We start from the raw sequence: 25002 nt of genomic DNA on the forward strand, positions 1-25002 counted from the left end.
GTCAACATACGCCAAGTTTTTTAAATCCTCAATTTTCATCGATTGACTTAAAAATAGAACAGCATTTGTGTATTGCCTCACTTAATTGGGAAACCACATATTTATGAGGTCAAACGGTCAAAGGTCAACTCAAGGTCAAACTTCTAAAACCATCATTTTTCATCTGAAAAATCGTCACTTTTCATCCTGTTGACCCGAACTTTTATTAAGATCGTAAATTTTAATCTTCATGAAATGGACAATTTACTGTATCAATGGAAAACTTTGGGGGGGGGGGGGGATTTTGCAAGTATCGTGCTATGCATGACGTCTTCTTGTTGAAGCATTTTGCAGATAAGTTAATGAGCTGTTAATGAAAAGGAGTCAATATTATACCCAGGCTGTGATGAGTTTGAAACACCGGTTTGGGTTCAAATCTTACTGGGAGATCCTTTTCCCATTGCTGAGCCGCCATTTTTTTCTTCCACAAACAGCGTTTACTCCATTTTTGTCCTTGCTTTCACATCCACAACATGTACAATCAAACTATCTCAACTTAGTAAACCGGACACTACGTCAACTATCAAAAAGACAAACTTGGTACAACGAATTCATTTTCTTTTTGTCAAGAATAATAACTTTTCTCTCGATTATACCAATTTTATTATCGTCGGTCATGAAAATTCTCATTTGAGCGTTTCCATGTTTGTTTGTTGGGAACCATCATTCCCAGTTTTATCTTTATGGGAACCTTCATTGGATCCCAGTTTTATGATCCAGCTTTTCTTTTCTACTCTGATCCTCTCCGTTTATTCCCTATATTCCTCGCCTCTCCCTCAATTTCTCCATTCTGGCCCCTTCCGTAATTCCCCCAATTTCGCCCTCACTCTATTCCCCGCATTCTAGCCCCTCCCTCTATTCGCTCACTCCATCCTCCTACCTCCATTCCCTGTCCATCTCCCTTTCCTCCATTGCCCCGTCCATCTCCCTTCCCTCCATTGCCCCATCCATTCTAGCCCCTACCCCATCCATCTCCCTTCCCTCCATTGCCCCGTCCATCTCCCTTCCCTCCATTGCCCTGTCCATCACCCTTCCCTCCATTGCCCTGTCCATCTCCCTTCCCTCCATTGCCCTGTCCATCACCCTTCCCTCCATTGCCCCGTCCATCTCCCTTCCCTCCATTGCCCTGTCCATCACCCTCCCCTCCATTGCCCCGTCCATCTCCCTCCCCTCTATTGCCCCGTCCATCTCACTCCCTTCCATTGCCCCGTCCATCTTCCTTCCCTCCATTGCCCTGTCCATCTCCCTTCCCTCCATTGCCCTGTCCATCACCCTTCCCTCCATTGCCCCGTCCATCTCCCTTCCCTCCATTGCCCTGTCCATCACCCTTCCCTCCATTGCCCCGTCCATCTCCCTCCCCTCCATTGCCCCGTCCATCTCCCTCCCTTCCATTGCCCCGTCCATCTCCCTTCCCTCCATTGCCGTGTGCATCTTCCTTCCCTCCATTGCCCTGTCCATCACCCTTCCCTCCATTGCCCCGTCCATCTCCCTCCCCTCCATTGCCCCATCCATCTCCCTCCCTTCCATTGCCCCGTCCATCTCCCTTCCCTCCATTGCCGTGTGCATCTCCCTTCCCTCCATTTCCCCATTATAGGCGTCTTCTCCTTGCATGCATTCTAGCCCCTCACTCCATTCTCTTACTCCAACCTCCTCCCCGCATTGCCCTGTCCATCTCCCCTCTCTCCATTCCCCCATTCTAGGCCTCCCATCCTTGCCCCAATTATATCCCTTCCCCCCCCCCCCCCCTATGCCCTATTCTAGGGCTCCCCTCCTTGCCCCAAGTCTAGCCATTCCCTCTTTCCAACACTTTGAGTCCCTCTCATTCTCCTCATTCTAGCCCCTACCACAATTCCATATTTCGAACCCCACCCTCCATTCCTCTGTTGGCTTCTCCCTCCATTGCCCTGTCCATCACCCTTCCCTCCATTGCCCCGTCCATCTCCCTCCCCTCCATTGCCCCATCCATCTCCCTCCCTTCCATTGCCCCGTCCATCTCCCTTCCCTCCATTGCCGTGTGCATTTCCCTCCCCTCCATTGCCCCGTGCATCTCCCTCCCCTCCATTGCCCCATCCATCTCCCTCCCCTCCATTGCCCCGTCCATCTCCCTTCCCTCCATTGCCCCGTCCAACTCCCTCCCTTCCATTGCCCCGTCCATCTCCCTTCCCTCCATTGCCGTGTGCATCTTCCTTCCCTCCATTGCCGTGTGCATCTCCCTCCCCTCCATTGCCATGTGCATCTCCCTCCCCTCCATTGCCCCGTCCATCTCTCTCCCTTCCATTGCCCCGTCCATCTTCCTTCCCTCCATTGCCCCGTCCATCTCCCTTCCCTCCATTGCCGTGTGCATCTTCCTTCCCTCCATTGCCGTGTGCATCTCCCTTCCCTCCATTTCCCCATTATAGGCGTCTTCTCCTTGCATGCATTCTAGCCCCTCACTCCATTCTCTTACTCCAACCTCCTCCCCGCATTGCCCTGTCCATCTCCCCTCTCTCCATTCCCCCATTCTAGGCCTCCCATCCTTGCCCCAATTATATCCCTTCCCCCCCCCCTATGCCCTATTCTAGGGCTCCCCTCCTTGCCCCAAGTCTAGCCATTCCCTCTTTCCAACACTTTGAGTCCCTCTCATTCTCCTCATTCTAGCCCCTACCACAATTCCATATTTCGAACCCCACCCTCCATTCCTCTGTTGGCTTCTCCCTCCATTGACCTGTCCACCAATGCTATTGCAGCTCCTCTATCCATTCCCACATGATTATAGCCCTTTCCTACTTGCCCCCATTCTAGCAATTCCCTCCATTTCCCCCATTCTAGCCATTTCCTCAATTTTCCCCATTCTACCCGTTTCCTCCATTTTCCCAATTCGAGCCCTTTACTCTATCCCCCCCCACCCCCGAATCTATTCCTTCCCTCCATTTTTACCATTCCAGACATTTCCCCATTCTAGACATTCCTTTCATTTCCTCCATTCTAGCCATTCTCTCTATTTCTCCCCATTCTACCCCTTTCCTCCATTTTCCCAATTCTAGCCATTTCCTCCATTTCCCCATTCTTGCCATTTTCCCCATTCTAGCCATTTCCTCCATTTTCCCCATTCTAGCCATTTCCTCCATTTTCCCCATTCAAGCAATTTTCTCCCCATTCTAGCCATTTCCTCCATTTTCCCCATTCAAGCAATTTTCTCCCCATTCTAGCCATTTCCTCCATTTTCCCCATTCTAGCCATTTCCTCCATTTTCCCCATTCAAGCAATTTCCTCTATTTTCTCCCCATTATAGCCATTTCCTCCATTTTCCACATTCTAGCCATTTCCTCATTCTAGACCTTCCCTCTATCTTCCCCATTCTGTCCATTCCCTCCATTTTTCCCATTCTGGCCATTCCCTCCATTTTTCCCCATTCTACCCCTTTCCTCCATTTCCCCATTCCCTACTTGCCTCCTTTCGAGCCCCACTTCCCAAAATGGCTTCTCTGCATCACCAAGGAAGATTCAATTCAACCCATACCCACCACCACCATCAGTTCCTGCCATCCACCTCCTTGTACGTGATGTGTTTTACACCTCATAACTGTATTTGATGTGATTTCATTTCATAACCCTTATGTCGTGAAGCTTTTCTATGAACCTAGCCCGGGGTATACACAAATATACAATTTGATTTTTGATTTTACATCTTTGAATACTCCGGTCTACATGCTTTCATCGTTCCATTTTAACCTGGCGTTTCATGTTCACCTGCATCGCGTTGTGCTGATAATTTGTTTACCTGTTCGTGGATGTGATGGAACATTTCGTGATCATCCGTTTCACTTCCATAAGGATGGGTGTGATGACTCGCCAAGGCCAAGGTGAGGTCCACACTTCAGAAAAACACCCCATTATGAAGTGGTGAGATTGTCATAAGTTGTGGATGGTGTAGATTAATTGTTGACACCAATTAGAGATGGATTGAATAAAACGGATTAGTTGACACCAATTAGAGATGGACTAGCAGAAGAACCCGGCGTTGCCGGGCGGGGAGGGGAGGGGAACGGGGGGAAGGGGAGGAGAGGGGAGGGGCGGGGGATGGGGGGGGGAGAAGGGGAGGGGAGTGGGGGAAGGGGAGCAGTCAGAAGTGGAAGCTCTTTTATGGAGAATTTAGATCTTAAAGGGGAAGGGAGGGGGGGGAGGGGAGGGGAGGGGAGGGAGGAAAGGGGAGCAGTCAGAAGTGGAAGCTCTTTTATGGAGAATTTATATCTTAAAGGGGAAGGGGAGGGAGGAGAGGAAGGGGAGGGGAGGGGGGAAGGGGAGCAGTCAGAAGTGGAGTCTCTTTTATGGAGAATTTATATCTTAAAGGGGAGGGGGGAAGGGGAAGAGGGGGAGCGGGGAAGGGGAGAGGGTGAGGGGAGGGGGAAGGGTGGGGAGAGGGGGAAGGGGAGCAGTCAGAAGTGGCAGCTCTTTTACAGAGAATTTATATCTTAAAGGGGAGGGGGGAGGGGGGGAAGGGTGGGGAGAGGAGGGAGGGGGTTTAGGGTGGGGAGAGGGGGAAGGAAGGGGAGGGGGGGAAGGGGAGGGGGGAGGCAGGAGAGGAAGGGGAGTGGCTCACGTTTCTGAGTGAATGTGGCTCACGTTTCTGAGTTAAGTGTGATGCCGATCAGGAAGAAGAAGAAGCCATACTACCAAATTCGTACACTTCTGGAATTGTTTGATTTATTTGTATTCAAATGTCTGGTAATTGTTTTGTATTTATTTATGTGAATGTGTACTTGTATATAACTGTCATTCATTTAAAAAGGCTTCGGCACTATAGAGCGATTTTTATTTATTTTTTTATTTTGGTTCACGAGTTATCAGAGTGACGACTATATTCGTCATGGGTGTGTGTCTGTCTGTGTGTCTGTCTGTCTGTCCGCAGCATAACTACCCGATGATATCATCTGATCTTGATGAAACTTGGGTGGGAGGTCGATATCATGATCTAGTTGTGTTCTGCCTAGAGTGGGCGTATTGCGCCCATTGTGGGCAGAGCGACGCCCAAAAAAGATGTCATTTTAGGGGGTAATCGAGTTCAAGCTATATCTTCTCCGAGGGAGTTGGTGGAACCTGACAGGGGTTTCAGTATTTGGTTAGGCCAATGTCGTGTGTCTAGCCCCACGGAGCTCGATTTTTCATTTTCGCCCCAAGGTCAAGGTCACAAGGTCACGAAATTTAGAAAAGTAGATTTTTTTATGGTTTTATTACATTGTTCGCTTCCTGATAGGGTATCACTAATTGGTGTCAACTAATCCGTATAAAACGGATTAGTTGACACCAATTAGAAATGGATTTAGCCTGGTGTTGGCTTAGCGGTTAAGGTGCCGGCTTGGGATGCCAGGATCCTGGGTTCGAATCTCGGTCGATCGCTAAATTAACACCAGGGGGGTTGACTCAGCCTGTCATCCTTCCGAGGTCGGCAAATTGAGTACCAGCTTGCTGGGATGAATGATCCCGGTGTGTACCCCGGTTTAGAATAGGTACACCGTATCCCTGCGCATCGTAAGAGGTGACTAAGGGATGGCACCAGGAAGGGCATCCGGCCATAAAAACATTGCCTCCAAACAGGGAACCATGATTGTCATGGGGCCCGCAAGGCTAACCCCTTCTCGAGCAGGGAAAATGTCCCTAAAACGATCATTCATTCATTCATTCAATTAGAAATGGATTGAATAAAACTGAATTGTTGACACCAATTGGAAATGGTTTGAATAAAACTGAATTGTTGACACCAATTGGAAATGGATTGAATAAAACTGATTAGTTGACACCAATTAGAAATGGATTGAATAAAACTGAATTGTTGACACCAATTAGAAATGGACTTAGGACTGAATAAAACCGAATGTTGACACCAATTAGAAATGGATTGAATAAAACTGAATTGTTGACACCAATTAGAAAAGGATTGAATAAAACCAAATGTTACCACCAATTAGAAATGGATTGAATAAAACAGAATTGTTGACACCAATTATAAATGGATTGAATAAAACTAAATTGTTGACACCAATTAGAAATGGATTGAATAAAACTGAATTGTTGACACCAATTAGAAAAGGATTGAATAAAACCGAATGTTGACACCAATTAGAAATGGATTGAATAAAACAGAATTGTTGACACTAATTAGAAAAGGATTGAACAAAACCGAATGTTGACACCAATTAGAAAAGGGTTGAATAAAACAGAATTGTTGACACCAATTAGAAAAGGATTGAATAAAACCGAATGTTGACACCAATTAGAAAAGGACTGAATAAAACCGAATGTTGACACCAATTAGAAAAGGATTGAATAAAACTAAATTGTTGACACCAATTAGAAAAGGATTGAATAAAACTAAATTGTTGACACCAATTAGAAATGGATTGAAAAAACTGAATTGTTGACACCAATTAGAAATGGATTGAATAAAACTGAATTGTTGACACCAATTAGAAAAGGATTGAATAAAACCGAATGTTGACACCAATTAGAAAAGGATTGAATAAAACTAAATTGTTGACACCAATTGGAAATGGATTGAATAAAACTAAATTGTTGACACCAATTGGAAATGGATTGAATAAAACTGAATTGTTGACACCAATTGGAAATGGATTGAATAAAACTAAATTGTTGACACCAATTAGAAAAGGATTCAATAAAACCGAATGTTGACACCAATTAGAAATGGACTGAATAAAACTGAATTGTTGACACCAATTAGAAAAGGATTGAATAAAACGAAATTGTTGACACCAATTAGAAAAGGATTGAATAAAACCGAATGTTGACACCAATTAGAAATGGACTGAATAAAACTGAATTGTTGACACCAATTAGAAATGGATTGATTAAAACTGAATTGTTGACACCAATTAGAAATGGATTGAATAAAACCAAATGTTGACACCAATTAGAAAAGGATTGAATAAAACCGAATGTTGACACCAATTGGAAATGGATTGAATAAAACTAAATTGTTGACACCAATTGGAAATGGATTGAATAAAACTAAATTGTTGACACCAATTAGAAATGGATTGAATAAAACTGAATTGTTGACACCAATTAGAAAAGGATTGAATAAAACAGAATGTTGACACCAATTAGAAATGGATTGAATAAAACTGAATTGTTGACACCAATTAGAAAAGGATTGAATAAAACCGAATGTTGACACCAATTGGATATGGATTGAATAAAACTGAATTGTTGACACCAATTAGAAAAGGATTGAATAAAACTAAATTGTTGACACCATTTAGAAATGGATTGAATAAAACTGAATTGTTGACACCAATTAGAAAAGGATTGAATAAAACTAAATGGTTCACACCAATTAGAAAAGGATTGAATAAAACCGAATGTTGACACCAATTAGAAAAGGATTGAATAAAACCGAATGTTGACACCAATTAGAAATGGATTGAATAAAACTGAATTGTTGACACCAATTAGAAATGGATTGAATAAAACTGAATTGTTGACACCAATTAGAAAAGGATTGAATAATACCGAATGTTGACACCAATTAGAAATGGATTGAATAAAACTGAATTGTTGGCACCAATTAGAAAAGGATTGAATAAAACCGAATGTTGACACCAATTGGAAATGGATTGAATAAAACTAAATTGTTGACACCAATTGGAAATGGATTGAATAAAACTAAATTGTTGACACCAATTAGAAATGGATTGAATAAAACTGAATTGTTGACACCAATTAGAAATGGATTGAATAAAACTGAATTGTTGACACCAATTAGAAAAGGATTGAATAAAACCGAATGTTGACACCATTTAGAAATGGATTGAATAAAACTGAATTGTTGACACCAATTAGAAAAGGATTGAATAAAACTAAATTGTTCACACCAATTAGAAAAGGATTGAATAAAACCGAATGTTGACACCAATTAGAAAAGGACTGAATAAAACCGAATGTTGACTACAATTAGAAATGCATTGAATAAAACTGAATTGTTGACACCAATTAGAAAAGGATTGAATAAAACTAAATTGTTCACACCAATTAGAAAAGGATTGAATGAAACCGAATGTTGACACCAATTAGAAATGGATTGAATAAAACTGAATTGTTGACACCAATTAGAAAAGGATTGAATAAAACTAAATTGTTGACACCAATTAGAAAAGGATTGAATAAAACTAAATTGTTCACACCAATGAGAAAAGGATTGAATAAAACCGAATGTTGACACCAATTAGAAATGGATTGAATAAAACTGAATTGTTGACACCAATTAGAAAAGGATTGAATAAAACTGAATTGTTGACACCAAATAGAAAAGGATTGAATAAAACCGAATTGTTGACACCAATTAGAAAAGGACTGAATAAAACCAAATGTTGACACCAATGAGAAAAGGATTGAATAAAACCGAATGTTGACACCATTTAGAAATGGATTGAATAAAACTGAATTGTTGACACCAATTAGAAAAGGATTGAATAAAACTGAATTGTTGACACCAATTAGAAAAGGATTGAAGAAAACTGAATTGTTGACACCAATTAGAAAAGGATTGAATAAAACCGAATTGTTGACAACAATTAGAAAAGGATTGAATAAAACTGAATTGTTGACACCAATTAGAAAAGGATTGAATAAAACTGAATTGTTGACACCAATTAGAAAAGGATTGAATAAAACTGAATTGTTGACACCAATTAGAAAAGGATTGAATAAAACTGAATTGTTGACACCAATTAGAAAAGGATTGAATAAAACTGAATTGTTGACACCAATTAGAAAAGGATTGAATAAAACCGAATTGTTGACACCAATTAGAAAAGGATTGAATAAAACTGAATTGTTGACACCAATTAGAAAAGGATTGAATAAAACTGAATTGTTGACACCAATTAGAAATGGATTGAATAAAACTGAATTGTTGACACCAATTAGAAAAGGATGGAATAAAACTGAATTGTTGACACGAATTAGAAAAGGATTGAATAAAACTGAATTGTTGACACCAATTAGAAATGGATTGAATAAAACTGAATTGTTGACACCAATTAGAAAAGGATTGAATAAAACTGAATTGTTGACACCAATTCGAAAAGGATTGAATAAAACTGAATTGTTGACACCAATTAGAAAAGGACTGAATAAAACTGAATTGTTGACACCAATTAGAAATGGATTGAATAAAACTGAATTGTTGACACCAATTAGAAAAGGATTGAATAAAACTAAATTGTTGACACCAATTAGAAAAGGATTGAATAAAACCGAATGTTGACAACAATTAGAAATGGATTGAATAAAACCAAATGTTGACACCAATTAGAAAAGGATTGAATAAAACCGAATGTTGACACCAATTGGAAATGGATTGAATAAAACTAAATTGTTGACACCAATTAGAAAAGGATTGAATAAAACTAAATTGTTCACACCAATGAGAAAAGGATTGAATAAAACTGAATGTTGACACCAATTAGAAATGGATTGAATAAAACTGAATTGTTGACACCAATTAGAAAAGGATTGAATAAAACTGAATTGTTGACACCAAATAGAAAAGGATTGAATAAAACCGAATTGTTGACACCAATTAGAAAAGGACTGAATAAAACCGAATGTTGACACCAATGAGAAAAGGATTGAATAAAACCGAATGTTGACACCATTTAGAAATGGATTGAATAAAACTGAATTGTTGACACCAATTAGAAAAGGATTGAATAAAACTGAATTGTTGACACCAATTAGAAAAGGATTGAAGAAAACTGAATTGTTGACACCAATTAGAAAAGGATTGAATAAAACCGAATTGTTGACAACAATTAGAAAAGGATTGAATAAAACTGAATTGTTGACACCAATTAGAAAAGGATTGAATAAAACTGAATTGTTGACACCAATTAAAAAAGGATTGAATAAAACTGAATTGTTGACACCAATTAGAAAAGGATTGAATAAAACTGAATTGTTGACACCAATTAGAAAAGGATTGAATAAAACTGAATTGTTGACACCAATTAGAAAAGGATTGAATAAAACCGAATTGTTGACACCAATTAGAAAAGGATTGAATAAAACTGAATTGTTGACACCAATTAGAAAAGGATTGAATAAAACTGAATTGTTGACACCAATTAGAAATGGATTGAATAAAACTGAATTGTTGACACCAATTAGAAAAGGATGGAATAAAACTGAATTGTTGACACGAATTAGAAAAGGATTGAATAAAACTGAATTGTTGACACCAATTAGAAATGGATTGAATAAAACTGAATTGTTGACACCAATTAGAAAAGGATTGAATAAAACTGAATTGTTGACACCAATTCGAAAAGGATTGAATAAAACTGAATTGTTGACACCAATTAGAAAAGGACTGAATAAAACTGAATTGTTGACACCAATTAGAAATGGATTGAATAAAACTGAATTGTTGACACCAATTAGAAAAGGATTGAATAAAACTAAATTGTTGACACCAATTAGAAAAGGATTGAATAAAACCGAATGTTGACAACAATTAGAAATGGATTGAATAAAACCAAATGTTGACACCAATTAGAAAAGGATTGAATAAAACCGAATGTTGACACCAATTGGAAATGGATTGAATACAACGAAATTGTTGACACCAATTGGAAATGGATTGAATAAAACTGAATTGTTGACACCAATTAGAAATGGATTGAATAAAACTGAATTGTTGACACCAATTAGAAAAGGATTGAATAAAACCGAATGTTGACACCAATTAGAAATGGATTGAATAAAACTGAATTGTTGACACCAATTAGAAAAGGATTGAATAAAACCGAATGTTGACACCAATTGGAAATGGATTGAACAAAACTAAATTGTTGACACCAATTGGAAATGGATTGAATAAAACTGAATTGTTGACACCAATTAGAAATGGATTGAATAAAACTGAATTGTTGACACCAATTGGAAATGGATTGAATAAAACCAAATTGTTGACACCAATTAGAAAAGGATTGAATAAAACCGAATGTTGACACCAATTAGAAAAGGACTGAATAAAACCGAATGTTGACACCAATTAGAAATGGATTGAATAAAACTGAATTGTTGACACCAATTAGAAAAGGATTGAATAAAACTAAATTGTTCACACCAATTAGAAAAGGATTGAATAAAACCGAATGTTGACACCAATTAGAAATGGATTGAATAAAACTGAATTGTTGACACCAATTAGAAATGGATTGAATAAAACTGAATTGTTGACACCAATTAGAAAAGGATTGAATAAAACTGAATTGTTGACACCAATTAGAAAAGGATTGAATAAAACCGAATTGTTGACACCAATTAGAAAAGGACTGAATAAAACTGAATGTTGACACCAATTAGAAAAGGATTGAATAAAACCGAATGTTGACACCAATTAGAAATGGACTGAATAAAACTGAATTGTTGACACCAATTAGAAAAGGATTGAATAAAACTAAATTGTTGACACCAATTAGAAAAGGATTGAATAAAACCGAATGTTGACACCAATTAGAAATGGACTGAATAAAACTGAATTGTTGACACCAATTAGAAATGGATTGATTAAAACCAAATGTTGACACCAATTAGAAAAGGATTGAATAAAACTGAATGTTGACACCAATTGGAAATGGATTGAATAAAACTAAATTGTTGACACCAATTAGAAATGGATTGAATAAAACTGAATTGTTGACACCAATTAGAAAAGGATTGAATAAAACCGAATGTTGACACCAATTAGAAATGGATTGAATAAAACTGAATTGTTGACACCAATTAGAAAAGGATTGAATAAAACCGAATGTTGACACCAATTGGAAATGGATTGAATAAAACTAAATTGTTGACACCAATTAGAAATGGATTGAATAAAACTAAATTGTTGACACCAATTAGAAATGGATTGAATAAAACTGAATTGTTGACACCAATTAGAAATGGATTGAATAAAACTGAATGTTGACACCAATTAGAAATGGATTGAATAAAACCAAATGTTGACACCAATTAGAAAAGGATTGAATAAAACCGAATGTTGACACCAATTGGAAATGGATTGAATAAAACTAAATTGTTGACACCAATTGGAAATGGATTGAATAAAACTAAATTGTTGACACCAATTAGAAATGGATTGAATAAAACTGAATTGTTGACACCAATTAGAAAAGGATTGAATAAAACAGAATGTTGACACCAATTAGAAATGGATTGAATAAAACTGAATTGTTGACACCAATTAGAAAAGGATTGAATAAAACCGAATGTTGACACCAATTGGAAATGGATTGAATAAAACTGAATTGTTGACACCAATTAGAAAAGGATTGAATAAAACTAAATTGTTGACACCATTTAGAAATGGATTGAATAAAACTGAATTGTTGACACCAATTAGAAAAGGATTGAATAAAACTAAATGGTTCACACCAATTAGAAAAGGATTGAATAAAACCGAATGTTGACACCAATTAGAAAAGGATTGAATAAAACCGAATGTTGACACCAATTAGAAATGGATTGAATAAAACTCAATTGTTGACACCAATTAGAAATGGATTGAATAAAACTGAATTGTTGACACCAATTAGAAAAGGATTGAATAATACCGAATGTTGACACCAATTAGAAATGGATTGAATAAAACTGAATTGTTGGCACCAATTAGAAAAGGATTGAATAAAACCGAATGTTGACACCAATTGGAAATGGATTGAATAAAACTAAATTGTTGACACCAATTGGAAATGGATTGAATAAAACTAAATTGTTGACACCAATTAGAAATGGATTGAATAAAACTGAATTGTTGACACCAATTAGAAATGGATTGAATAAAACTGAATTGTTGACACCAATTAGAAAAGGATTGAATAAAACCGAATGTTGACACCATTTAGAAATGGATTGAATAAAACTGAATTGTTGACACCAATTAGAAAAGGATTGAATAAAACTAAATTGTTCACACCAATTAGAAAAGGATTGAATAAAACCGAATGTTGACACCAATTAGAAAAGGACTGAATAAAACCGAATGTTGACTACAATTAGAAATGCATTGAATAAAACTGAATTGTTGACACCAATTAGAAAAGGATTGAATAAAACTAAATTGTTCACACCAATTAGAAAAGGATTGAATGAAACCGAATGTTGACACCAATTAGAAATGGATTGAATAAAACTGAATTGTTGACACCAATTAGAAAATGATTGAATAAAACTGAATTGTTGACACCAAATAGAAAAGGATTGAATAAAACCGAATTGTTGACACCAATTAGAAAAGGACTGAATAAAACCGAATGTTGACACCAATGAGAAAAGGATTGAATAAAACCGAATGTTGACACCATTTAGAAATGGATTGAATAAAACTGAATTGTTGACACCAATTAGAAAAGGATTGAATAAAACTGAATTGTTGACACCAATTAGAAAAGGATTGAAGAAAACTGAATTGTTGACACCAATTAGAAAAGGATTGAATAAAACCGAATTGTTGACAACAATTAGAAAAGGATTGAATAAAACTGAATTGTTGACACCAATTAGAAAAGGATTGAATAAAACTGAATTGTTGACACCAATTAGAAAAGGATTGAATAAAACTGAATTGTTGACACCAATTAGAAAAGGATTGAATAAAACTGAATTGTTGACACCAATTAGAAAAGGATTGAATAAAACTGAATTGTTGACACCAATTAGAAAAGGATTGAATAAAACCGAATTGTTGACACCAATTAGAAAAGGATTGAATAAAACTGAATTGTTGACACCAATTAGAAAAGGATTGAATAAAACTGAATTGTTGACACCAATTAGAAATGGATTGAATAAAACTGAATTGTTGACACCAATTAGAAAAGGATGGAATAAAACTGAATTGTTGACACGAATTAGAAAAGGATTGAATAAAACTGAATTGTTGACACCAATTAGAAATGGATTGAATAAAACTGAATTGTTGACACCAATTAGAAAAGGATTGAATAAAACTGAATTGTTGACACCAATTCGAAAAGGATTGAATAAAACTGAATTGTTGACACCAATTAGAAAAGGACTGAATAAAACTGAATTGTTGACACCAATTAGAAATGGATTGAATAAAACTGAATTGTTGACACCAATTAGAAAAGGATTGAATAAAACTAAATTGTTGACACCAATTAGAAAAGGATTGAATAAAACCGAATGTTGACAACAATTAGAAATGGATTGAATAAAACCAAATGTTGACACCAATTAGAAAAGGATTGAATAAAACCGAATGTTGACACCAATTGGAAATGGATTGAATAAAACTAAATTGTTGACACCAATTAGAAAAGGATTGAATAAAACTAAATTGTTCACACCAATGAGAAAAGGATTGAATAAAACTGAATGTTGACACCAATTAGAAATGGATTGAATAAAACTGAATTGTTGACACCAATTAGAAAAGGATTGAATAAAACTGAATTGTTGACACCAAATAGAAAAGGATTGAATAAAACCGAATTGTTGACACCAATTAGAAAAGGACTGAATAAAACAAAATCGTAAATCATCCCTGAAGGCGAGTGACTCTGAGAAGAGGTTGTTTGTCCACTCCTAATCATATATCACATCCTTATCTCGTTTACTGAACGTACATATCTTTCATAATCATCATAGAATGGTAGGGGCAGGACTAGGGGGAAAGTTGAGGAGGGCAGGATGAGGGGAAAGTCGACAGGGGCAATGTGAGGGGAATAGCTGAGAGGGGCAGGACGAGTGGGAATCTGACAGAGCAGCAGGATGAGGAGCAAGCTGAGTTGAGATTACAGTGACAGGATGAGGGGGTAGTTGAGAAGGAGCAAGGGGAAAGTTTAGGAGGGGCAGGATGAGGTAAAAGTCGAGGAGGGTAAGCATTAAGATTGTGGGTTATGGTGAAATCTTTGAGGGGTGGGGGTGAGAGGGAAGCTCAAAGAAGGTACAATGTCCTTTCCATGAACAGACCCTCACTCCTCAGATCCTCATCCCTCAGATCCTCCCTCAGCCCCTCAGATCCTCACCCCCAACCGCCTCCCACCAACCAAACGAAATCTTAAATTAATAAAATAATTCTTCAGATGCAACCAACGTGCCACGCCATGATGCAGTGCCCCCTGCTGGCACAGCCTTATCATTAGTCATCATTGATTGGTCATGGTGAGCTCCACTGCACTGTGTGTGCTACTCATCAAGTATCGTCGAGGTTATTTCACCATTAAATATACTTCTTGCAAAGAAGACTTTTATCAAATGTTCTTCAAATGATATTTTACGATTTTCCACCATAAAGGTTGTTGGCGCGCATTACCTTCGCTCTTCTTCATTCCTCACGCACCGCCATATTAACTTGCCGAAACTGTGCCAATTCTTCCTGTAAAATGCAATTCCTTTTCATCCCCACGACCTGTCGAGCCAGTAAACTCTCGCCTCACATTAATTGTGTCGAACCACCATTTTGTATGAATTCTTCCTTCTCTTCCACCTTCTCTCTCAAGCCCACTTTCCCATCATAACTCTTCAATCACCATCCTGAGCCTCCAGACAGGTGTTCGCACCGGCAAACCCCGCAATGGCGACATCACAACTCCCTTTACGTTGATCACATTTTACCGCACTTACCACAACACCATTAGAGCCGACTTTGGCAGCCGTCCATTATTCTCCAGATCTGCGGCCGTCACTGATGGACATAACAATGTGGTTTATTGGTGTTGTGAAAGTGGCTAGCGCAAATTAAGGACATAAATATGTAAACGCTGGATTTATTAGCTTTGTCATGTCAGAAATGGTTGAGGAAAGGTGGAGGAACAAAGCGAGGGTAAGACAGACAAATTCAATATCAAAGGGATGATTGACCTGGCTTTCATCGACGAGCGACAGTCGTCAACTACTGGGATATTGGATTGCTTGATCTATTACTGCTCCCTCAGATATAGTATACCTGCTAGCCGACAATCAAATTATAGCACCTGCTACCCGACAATCAGATATAGTATAGTATAGCCTGCTACCCGACAATCAAATTATAGTATACCTGCTACCCGACAATCAGATATAGTATAGTATAGCCTGCTAGCCGACAATCAAATTCTTGCACCTGCTACCCGACAATCAAATTATAGTACAGCCTGCTACCCGACAATCAAATTATAGTATACCTGCTACCCAACAATCAGATATAGTACAGCCTTCTACCCGACAATCAAATTATAGTATGTCTGATACCCGACAATCAAATTATAGTATCCCTGCTAGCTGACAATCAAATTATAGCACCTGCTACCCGACAATCAGATATAGTATAGTATAGCCTGCTACCCGACAATCAAATTATAGTATACCTGCTACCCGACAATCAGATATAGTATGGTGTAGCCTGCTAGCCGACAATCAAATTATAGCACCTGCTACCCGACAATAAAATTATAGTACAGCCTGCTACCCGACAATCAAATTTTAGTATACCTGCTACCCGAAAATCAAATTATAGTAAACCTGCTACCCGACAATCAAATTATAGTAAACCTGCTACCCGACAATCAAATTATAGCACCTGCTACCAGACAATCAGATATAGTACAACATGCTACCCGACAATCAAATTATAGTATACCTGCTACCCGAAAATCAAATTATAGTAAACCTGCTACCCGACAATCAGATATAGTATAGTATAGCCTGCTAGCTGACAATCAAATTAGAGTATACCTGCTACCTGAAAATCAAATTATAGCACCTGCTACCCGACAATAAAATTATAGTACAGCCTGCTACCCGAAAATCAAATTATAGTAAACCTGCTACCCGACAATCAAATTATAGTAAACCTGCTACCAGACAATCAAATTATAGCACCTGCTACCAGACAATCAGATATAGTACAGCATGCTACCCGACAATCAAATTATAGTATACCTGCTACCCGAAAATCAAATTATTGTAAACCTGCTACCCGACAATCAGATATAGTATAGTATAGCCTGCTAGCCGACAATCAGATATAGTGTGGTATGGCCTGCTAGCCGACAATCAAATTATAGTATACCTGCTACCCGACAATCAAATTATAGCACCTGCTACCCGACAATCAAATTATAGTATACCTGCTACCCTACAATCAGATATGGTATGGTATCGCCTGCTAGCCGACAATCAGATATAGTATGGTATCGCCTGCTAGCCGACAATCAAATTATAGTATACCTGCTACTCAACAATCAAATTATAGTATACCTGTGACCCGACAATCAAATTATAGCACCTGCTACTCGACAATCAGACATAGCATAGTATAGCCTGCTACCCGACAATCAAATTATAGTATACACTATACATGCTACCCGACAATCAAATTATAGTATACATGCTACCTGACAATCAGATGTAGTACAGCCTGCTACCCGACAATCAAATATAGTATGGTATAGCCTGCTACCCGACAATCAAATTATAGTATACATGCTACCCGACAATCAAATTACAGTATACCTGCTACCCGACAATCAAATTATAGTATACCTGCTACCCGACAATCAAATTATAGTATAGCCTGCTACCCGACCATCAGATATAGTGTAGCCTGCCATCCGACCATCAGATATAGTACAGCCTGCTACCCAACAATCAGATATAGTTAGCCTGCTACCCGACCATCAGATATAGTATAGCTTGCTACCCGACCATCAGATATAGTATAGCCTGCTACCCGACCATCAGATATAGTATAGCCTGCTACCCGACCATCAGATATAGTATAGCCTGCTACCCGACCATCAGATATAGTATAGCCTGCTACCCGACCATCAGATATAGTATAGCCTGCTACCCGACCATCAGATATAGTATAGCTTGCTACCTGACCATCTGATATAGTATAGCCTGCAACCCGACCATCAGATATAGTATAGCCTGCTACCCGACCATCAGATATAGTATAGCCTGCTACCCGACCATCAGATATAGTATAACCTGCTACCCAACCATCAGATATAGTATAACCTGCTACCCGACCATCAGATATAGTATTGCCTGCTACCCGCCAATCAAATTATAGTATAGCCTGTTACCCGACAATCAGATATCATATAGCCTGCTACCCGACCATCAGATGTAGTGTAGCCTGCTACCCGCCAATCAAATATAGTATAGCCTGCTACTTGTCCATCAGATATAGTATAGCCTGCTACCCGACAATCGGATATAGAGTAGCCTGCTACCCGACCATCGGATATAGTGTAGCCTGCTACCCGCCAATCAAATTATAGTATAGCCTGTTACCCGACAATCAGATATAGTATAGCCTGCTACCCGACAATCAGATATAGTACAGCCTGCTACCCGCCAATCAAATTATAGTATAGCCTGTTACCCGACAATCAGATATAGTATAGCTTGCTACCTGACAATCAGATATAGTATAGCCTGCTACCCGACAATCAGATATAGTGTAGCCTGCTACCCGACCATCAGATATAGTATAACCTGCTACCCGACAATCAGATATAGTATCGCCTGCTACCCGACAATCACATATAGTATAGCCTGCTACCCGACCATCAGATATAGTATAGCCTGTTACCCGACAATCAGATATAGTATAGCCTGCTACCCGACAATCAGATATAGTATAGCTTGCTACCTGACAATCAAATTACAGTATACCTGCTACCCGACAATCAAATTATAGTATACCTGCTACCCGACAATCAGATATAGTATAGCCTGCTACCCGACCATCAGATATAGTATAGCCTGCTACCCGACCATCAGATATAGTATAGCCTGTTACTCGACAATCAGATATAGTATAGCCTGCTACCCGACAATCAGATATAGTGTAGCCTGCTATATATAGCCTATCACTGATTTGTTATGTAGTATAGCCAATCACTGTATTATACAGTATAGCCAACCACTGTAGCCAATACAGTATAGCCAATCACTGTATTGTACAGTATAGCCAACCACTGTATTGCCAACGACTGTATTGTTATGCAGTATAGTCAATCACTGTATTGTTATACAGTATAGCCAATCACTGTATTGTTATACAGTATTGTCAACGACTGTATTGTTATAAGTATAGCCACTCATTGTATTATACAGTATAGCCAATAACTATGTTATGCAGTATAGCCAATCACTATATTTATACAGTATAGACAATCACTATGTTTATACCGTATAGCCAATTACTGTAGTGTTTTACAGTATAGTCAATCACTGTGTTATACAATCAGATATAGGCAATCACTATATTATACAGTATAGCCAATCACTTATATATTATATATTATTATATATAATATAGGCAATCACTATATTATACAGTATAGCCAATCACTGGATTGTACAGTATAGCCAATCACTATATTACACATTATAGCCAATCTCTATATTATACAGTATATCTAATCACTGGATTGTACAGTATAGCCAATCACTATATTACACAGTATAGCCAATCACTATATTACACAGTATATCCAATCACTGCATTGTACAGTATAGCCAATCACTGTATTGTACAGTATAGCCAATCACTATATTATACAGTATAACCAATCACTGTATTGTACAGTATAGCCAATCACTATATTACACAGTATATCCAATCACTGTATTGTACAGTATAGCCAATCACTATGTTATGCAGTATAGTCCATCACTGTATTGTTATGCAGTATAGCCAATCACTATATTATACAGTATAGCCAATCACTATTGTACAGTATAGCCAATCACTATATTATACAGTATAGCCAATCACTGTATTGTACAGTATAGCCAATCACTATATTATACAGTATAACCAATCACTGTATTGTACAGTATAGCCAATCACTATATTACACAGTATATCCAATCACTGTATTGTTATGCAGTATAGCCAATCACTATATTATACAGTATAGCCAATCACTATTGTACAGTATAGCCAATGACTATATTATACAGTATATCTAATCACTGTATTGTACAGTATAGCCAATGACTATATTATACAGTATATCCAATCACTGTATTGTACAGTATAGCCAATCACTATATTATACAGTATATCTTGACACAGGTGTACCTTTTTCCGATACTCACGTTTATGATTCTCTCACCACAGACGGAACCATACGTGTTGGAGCGTCGTTCCGACAAACCGCTGACCGGAAATGACCGCTTTGAAGGCTACTGCATCGACCTTCTGCGCCAGTTGGCGTCCATCCTCGGGTTCACCTATGAAATACACCTGGTTCCCGATGGGACATATGGCGTTATGGACGAGAACAACGAGTGGAACGGTCTTATACGGGAGCTCATCGACCACGTAGGTGCTAAATGCAATATACGAATGGTGACGTCACGTCGGTCACCTGGTCAGTCAAGTGTTTCTTGATGTTCCTCCTCAGGTGATTGATGCGTTCGGTGCGGTGACCCATTTTTCCTCGGGAGAACATACAGATATTGTCGGAAGCGTAGCTAAGATCACACTGAGACGCAATGAAGGCAGTTTAGTTGAGCTTTCGTCGATCTGCAGGTAGAATATTGAAACACAGCACGTCCTCCTTGGATCCACACACGACGCCATTCCTCAAAGAGTATTTGCTGCGGTTTGGAATGGATCCGAGTTGCTGCAGGTACTTTAAGTGCCGCTGTGGTTATTGCGGGTAGGTTCCCACTAGGAGCCACGATGTTCCATTTTTAACTCAACTGGACTACCGTCCAGTTGAGTTCATCACATACTGAACCCTCTGGCGTCCGTCGTCTATCGTCCGTTAACTTTTCGACGTTAACACTCCAGCGTCCACAAATATCAACCGATTCTGATCAAACTTGACATGCAGCATCCTTACCCCAAGGATCAGCTTGGTATTACATTTCAGCCCGATCCGTTGAAAAATGGCGGACTTCGGCGACCATTTTGTTTTTGGTCATGAAAACGACGTTAACACTCTAGCGTCCACAAATGTTAACAGATTTTGATCAAGCTTAGAATCTTTAACCCTTACCACACAAGGTAGGTTGCTATTGCATTCCAACCCGATCCGTCACAAAATGGCCGCCATAGGCCGCCATATTATTTTCAGCTCAGAAACGACGTTAAGACTTTAACGTCCACAAATATTTATGGATTTTGATCAAACTTGGTGTGTGAGACTCTTAGCACACAAGGTAGGTTGCTATCGCATGTCAACCCGATCTGTCACAAAATGGCTGCCATAGGCCGGCATATTTTTTCAGCTATGAAACGACGTCAACTATCTAGCGTCCACATATATTGACGAATTTTCATCAAACTTGGCATGTGAGACCCGACCTACTTTAAAGTTGTCCAGTCAGTTCAGTTGAGTTCTGCTTCCCTGGAAGCTCTAGTTTTTTCTCGGGATCTGTGCTGTGATCCCGGGACCGCATGGTATCGACGGCATGCAGGTGCAGCATGGTACAGGTATAGGTACATCACCTCCAGCGAAGAGACAAATAGCCATAAGCTGTAGAAACATCAGGACGTGATTACTTAGTTGATTACATCTGGCTCGAGTTGATCCTTATTTGTTGGTTGTTTTCCATTTTAACCACACATCACGTTTTCCTTATTTGTTTTCTTATTTTCCACATCCCTCCATGTCCTCCCTTTGGGAACTCCATCAGTCGTCGGAGTTAATTGGCCGTGGAAAGTGTATTTGATGATGGAACGGGCCCTGTTAAAAGCTCTGACAACACTCAATGCCTCAATTTCCTTCACGCGCTTTGCGCCACAAATCCAATTTAATATTGCGGATGCACCGCTTGGCCTCTGCTGTCCTCTAGAGGTGTTTACCTGTGGCACCATAGGGACCGGAGGGACATTGACTCGCAACTATGTACTCAGACCATGAATGTGCGCGACAATTGCACATAATTATCACCATCGCTCTGGGTTTTTTTCACCTTGGTAGTACATTTGATGCCATCACGTTAGATAGAGACCGGGCAGCCGAGTCCTGAAAGGGTGGGGCGAAGGCGAGTCGTCACAGGCATTCTGGAAATTTTATTAAAATTTCTGCCCAGATCTGCAGGGGGCACAGCATCAGTGCCACAGCCACGCTCCCATAAATGATGTTGCCAGCAGTGATGTGCTTCACGTGAGAGAAAGTACCAGAGAGTGAACACTGAACAGCCATCCTCGGAATCTTTTGTTCAAGTGTATCTATACTTACATTGGTTTACCTGCGGGTGGCAAATGGAAGGCACTGGTCTTTGGTACACATATCCTGTACAGGTCTCCTTGAGAAGTGTCCAGTGCAAGTCTGCAGTCAAAGTTTGGCCCCTGTTTCCCAGAATTCCAGAACTACTCATTTAGACGGTGTTTCAGATTCACAAACGCAAAAACATAAATTCGGCTTCTCTAAACTTCTCAACATAAACTTGTCTCATCAGTATTATCTAACCTATGAGGACGGAATTCTTCTTCTTCTTCTGAAACATATATTAATCTTCTGATAGTATCCTCTGAAACATCAAGTTTTTTTAAACAAATAATTGTATTCTTTACAGCTCATCCTTTACAGTACAATATGCTGCAAGCAACAACTCGGGTGCATCCTAGATACTGCACAAGCTTTAGATATTCGATGATATGGATTGTGTTTGCTGTTCACGAAATAACTTGAGGAAATCAAGAATTTGTGATTACAAGGAGCGCTTTGATTTAAAAGTTTACAGCTATAGTAATTTTTTAATGTAAATACGACAAAAGTTATGAAATAAGAGTCGGACGACGCACGTGTTGGTGTTGCCCAGCAACCAGTTTGAATGTAAGCTCCAGTCTTAGGTCATGTGACCTGCAGTGAGCAGAGCAAGGCTGCACCGGCTGATTTTATTCGCGGATATTTTCATTTACAGACCATTTCTGACGGTTTTGTGATTTTTCTTCGGATATTGGCTTTGAGTTGCAGTAGCTTGAAAAATGTCAGGTTTCTAAGTGTGTGTATATATATATATATATATATATATATATATATATACTGTATATATATATATATATATATATATATATATATATATATATATATATATATATATTGTTGCGGTTTTAGAACCCACACTTTCTTGTAAATATCCCATCATTAAAAGGTTAAAGGTAGCACCCCTAGTTAGTCCACAAGCAACACGTAGGCCACCTTAGAACTTCAGTTATTTCATTAGTATGTGTTTTCGATAAGGCCGTGTTTCCAATAGTTGAATCTGCGTTGCGTCAATCAAATAAGAAGTAGGCCCATTTCATTCTGTTCATTTTACAACCTCCCTCTCCAAGCGACGCCATTACGCTCCCCTACAGTCGGTGCCTCATGGCTCTCTCAATTTGTTATGCGCCTTTGTTAGCATCGTTCGCTGCCTTGAGCTGAAGCTCGCTCAAACGCCGCCATAAGTCACGCGGTGAGGCCCGAGAAAGGGGGCGGAATGGCAAGAAGAAGGTGTGGCCACGTCATCCAGTCATCAAAGACGTGGCCGGTAAGCCCTCACCAGCCAACCAGGGCTGAGGTAACATCACCGACAGGCGTGGCTTTGGGACCGGCGGAGTGATCGCGCGGAGAGATATAAAAAGGCGAGCGCAAAGCCCTTTCACAGGACTCTCGCGAAGCACTCGAGTGGAAGGTTGGCATAACAACGAACTCGGACTCGGATGGGAGAGCGCTGGTTGTACGGAACTGGTTGGAGGCGCGCGCATTGTAAACTCTTTGATGAGAGAGTGCTGGCTGCGAGACTTGTTGAAGAAGGGCGCGCTTGATTAAGAGAACACTGGAGAGGGTGCATTTTGCACAAGCGTGCATTTATTACGAACGCCACAGGACACCAGCTCCCCCCCGCTATATTAACTGGTCGCATTCAACCATATGGGGAGCTGCCTGCCGGGTTTCGCCCGCTGGACCGGAGCCTGGACCCCATCGCCGGACCCTCTACCTGACCATCCACCATCTACAATCCCCGTGTGAGTGTGTATGTTTGTCCTGGGTAATAAGTTAAGACTGCCCTGTGTGCTGCTTCTTCCTTCCAATCCTCTTCCTGTAATGTACAATCTTTCGTTTCCTCTTCTTCTGTACATTTGTTAATAAACCCATCTTTGTTCTTCCTACCTTCTGGTTTCCTCTCCATCTGATCGCATCCGTCCTTTCTATCATTGGGTAAACGTGGCACGATTGAAACCGCTATAATTGGGACTAGTCACTTTGTTAATAGCTCAGATCGCGGATTGCTATCCGCTCGGCATTTTCCAACATATCCGTGGTTCGAGCGGGAGTTATTCCCTCGTTTCCGGCCGGTGTTAGTACTTAGGTAGTAGTGAACCCCTAGGCCTAACAAACCCTATCTAACGCCATGCCGGGAAGGACGTTATAACCCCCATGACTCGGGTCGGCCAGATAACAAGACAAGGGGATTAACTCCCCCTTGATAAGGGGAGCGCAGACGACCGAGATCCGCAACAATATATATATTGTTACGGTCCGCGGATAAGGATGTTGTGTTTGCCGAGCGGAGGCACCGCGGCCGAACAGTTTCCCCGATTCACCCGATCCCCGAACGTTGGCCAGATCGCGCCACAGATATTCAATATGGAAAACTCTAAAGCGACCGAATGTAAAGAGGAAGAAGAAGACGTACAGAAGAGTAACGGGATTTATTATTTACACACACAAGCAAAAGGAGCAGTCACGGTTATTTACAGGGAACATGGAAAAAAGCAGGTAACACAGTGAAAATTACTAGCTTATACAAACTTAATTAAATACCCAGGACAGAACAAACAGAACAAACTCACGCGAATGGGGAATGGAGGCAGGAACGATTGGCTGGACCGGGAGGAAGGTTCAGCTCGGACCACAAGCTGGAAGGCTTTGCAGGGCGCACAGCAAACCGGGCCTCATCAGGCTGGGAGCGAGCAGGGTGACGTCGT

The 25002-nt window shown here is 39.6% G+C and overlaps 1 protein-coding gene across 2 annotated transcripts in view; it reads left to right on the plus strand.

Moving 5' to 3' along the window:
- LOC137415153 (glutamate receptor ionotropic, kainate 2-like) overlaps positions 1-25002 on the plus strand; it is a 442078-nt gene that overhangs the window by 321753 nt on the left and 95323 nt on the right. For both annotated transcript variants that reach the window (XM_078778642.1, XM_078778643.1), the window contains exon 10: positions 20194-20397. In XM_078778642.1, coding sequence (XP_078634768.1) covers positions 20194-20397 — 204 coding nt within the window. The remainder of the gene's footprint in view (positions 1-20193; positions 20398-25002) is intronic.

The sequence above is a fragment of the Myxine glutinosa genome, chromosome 5, assembly GCF_964187855.1.
Source record: "Myxine glutinosa chromosome 5, kmMyxGlut1.1, whole genome shotgun sequence".
Classification (NCBI taxonomy): Eukaryota; Metazoa; Chordata; class Myxini; order Myxiniformes; family Myxinidae; genus Myxine; species Myxine glutinosa.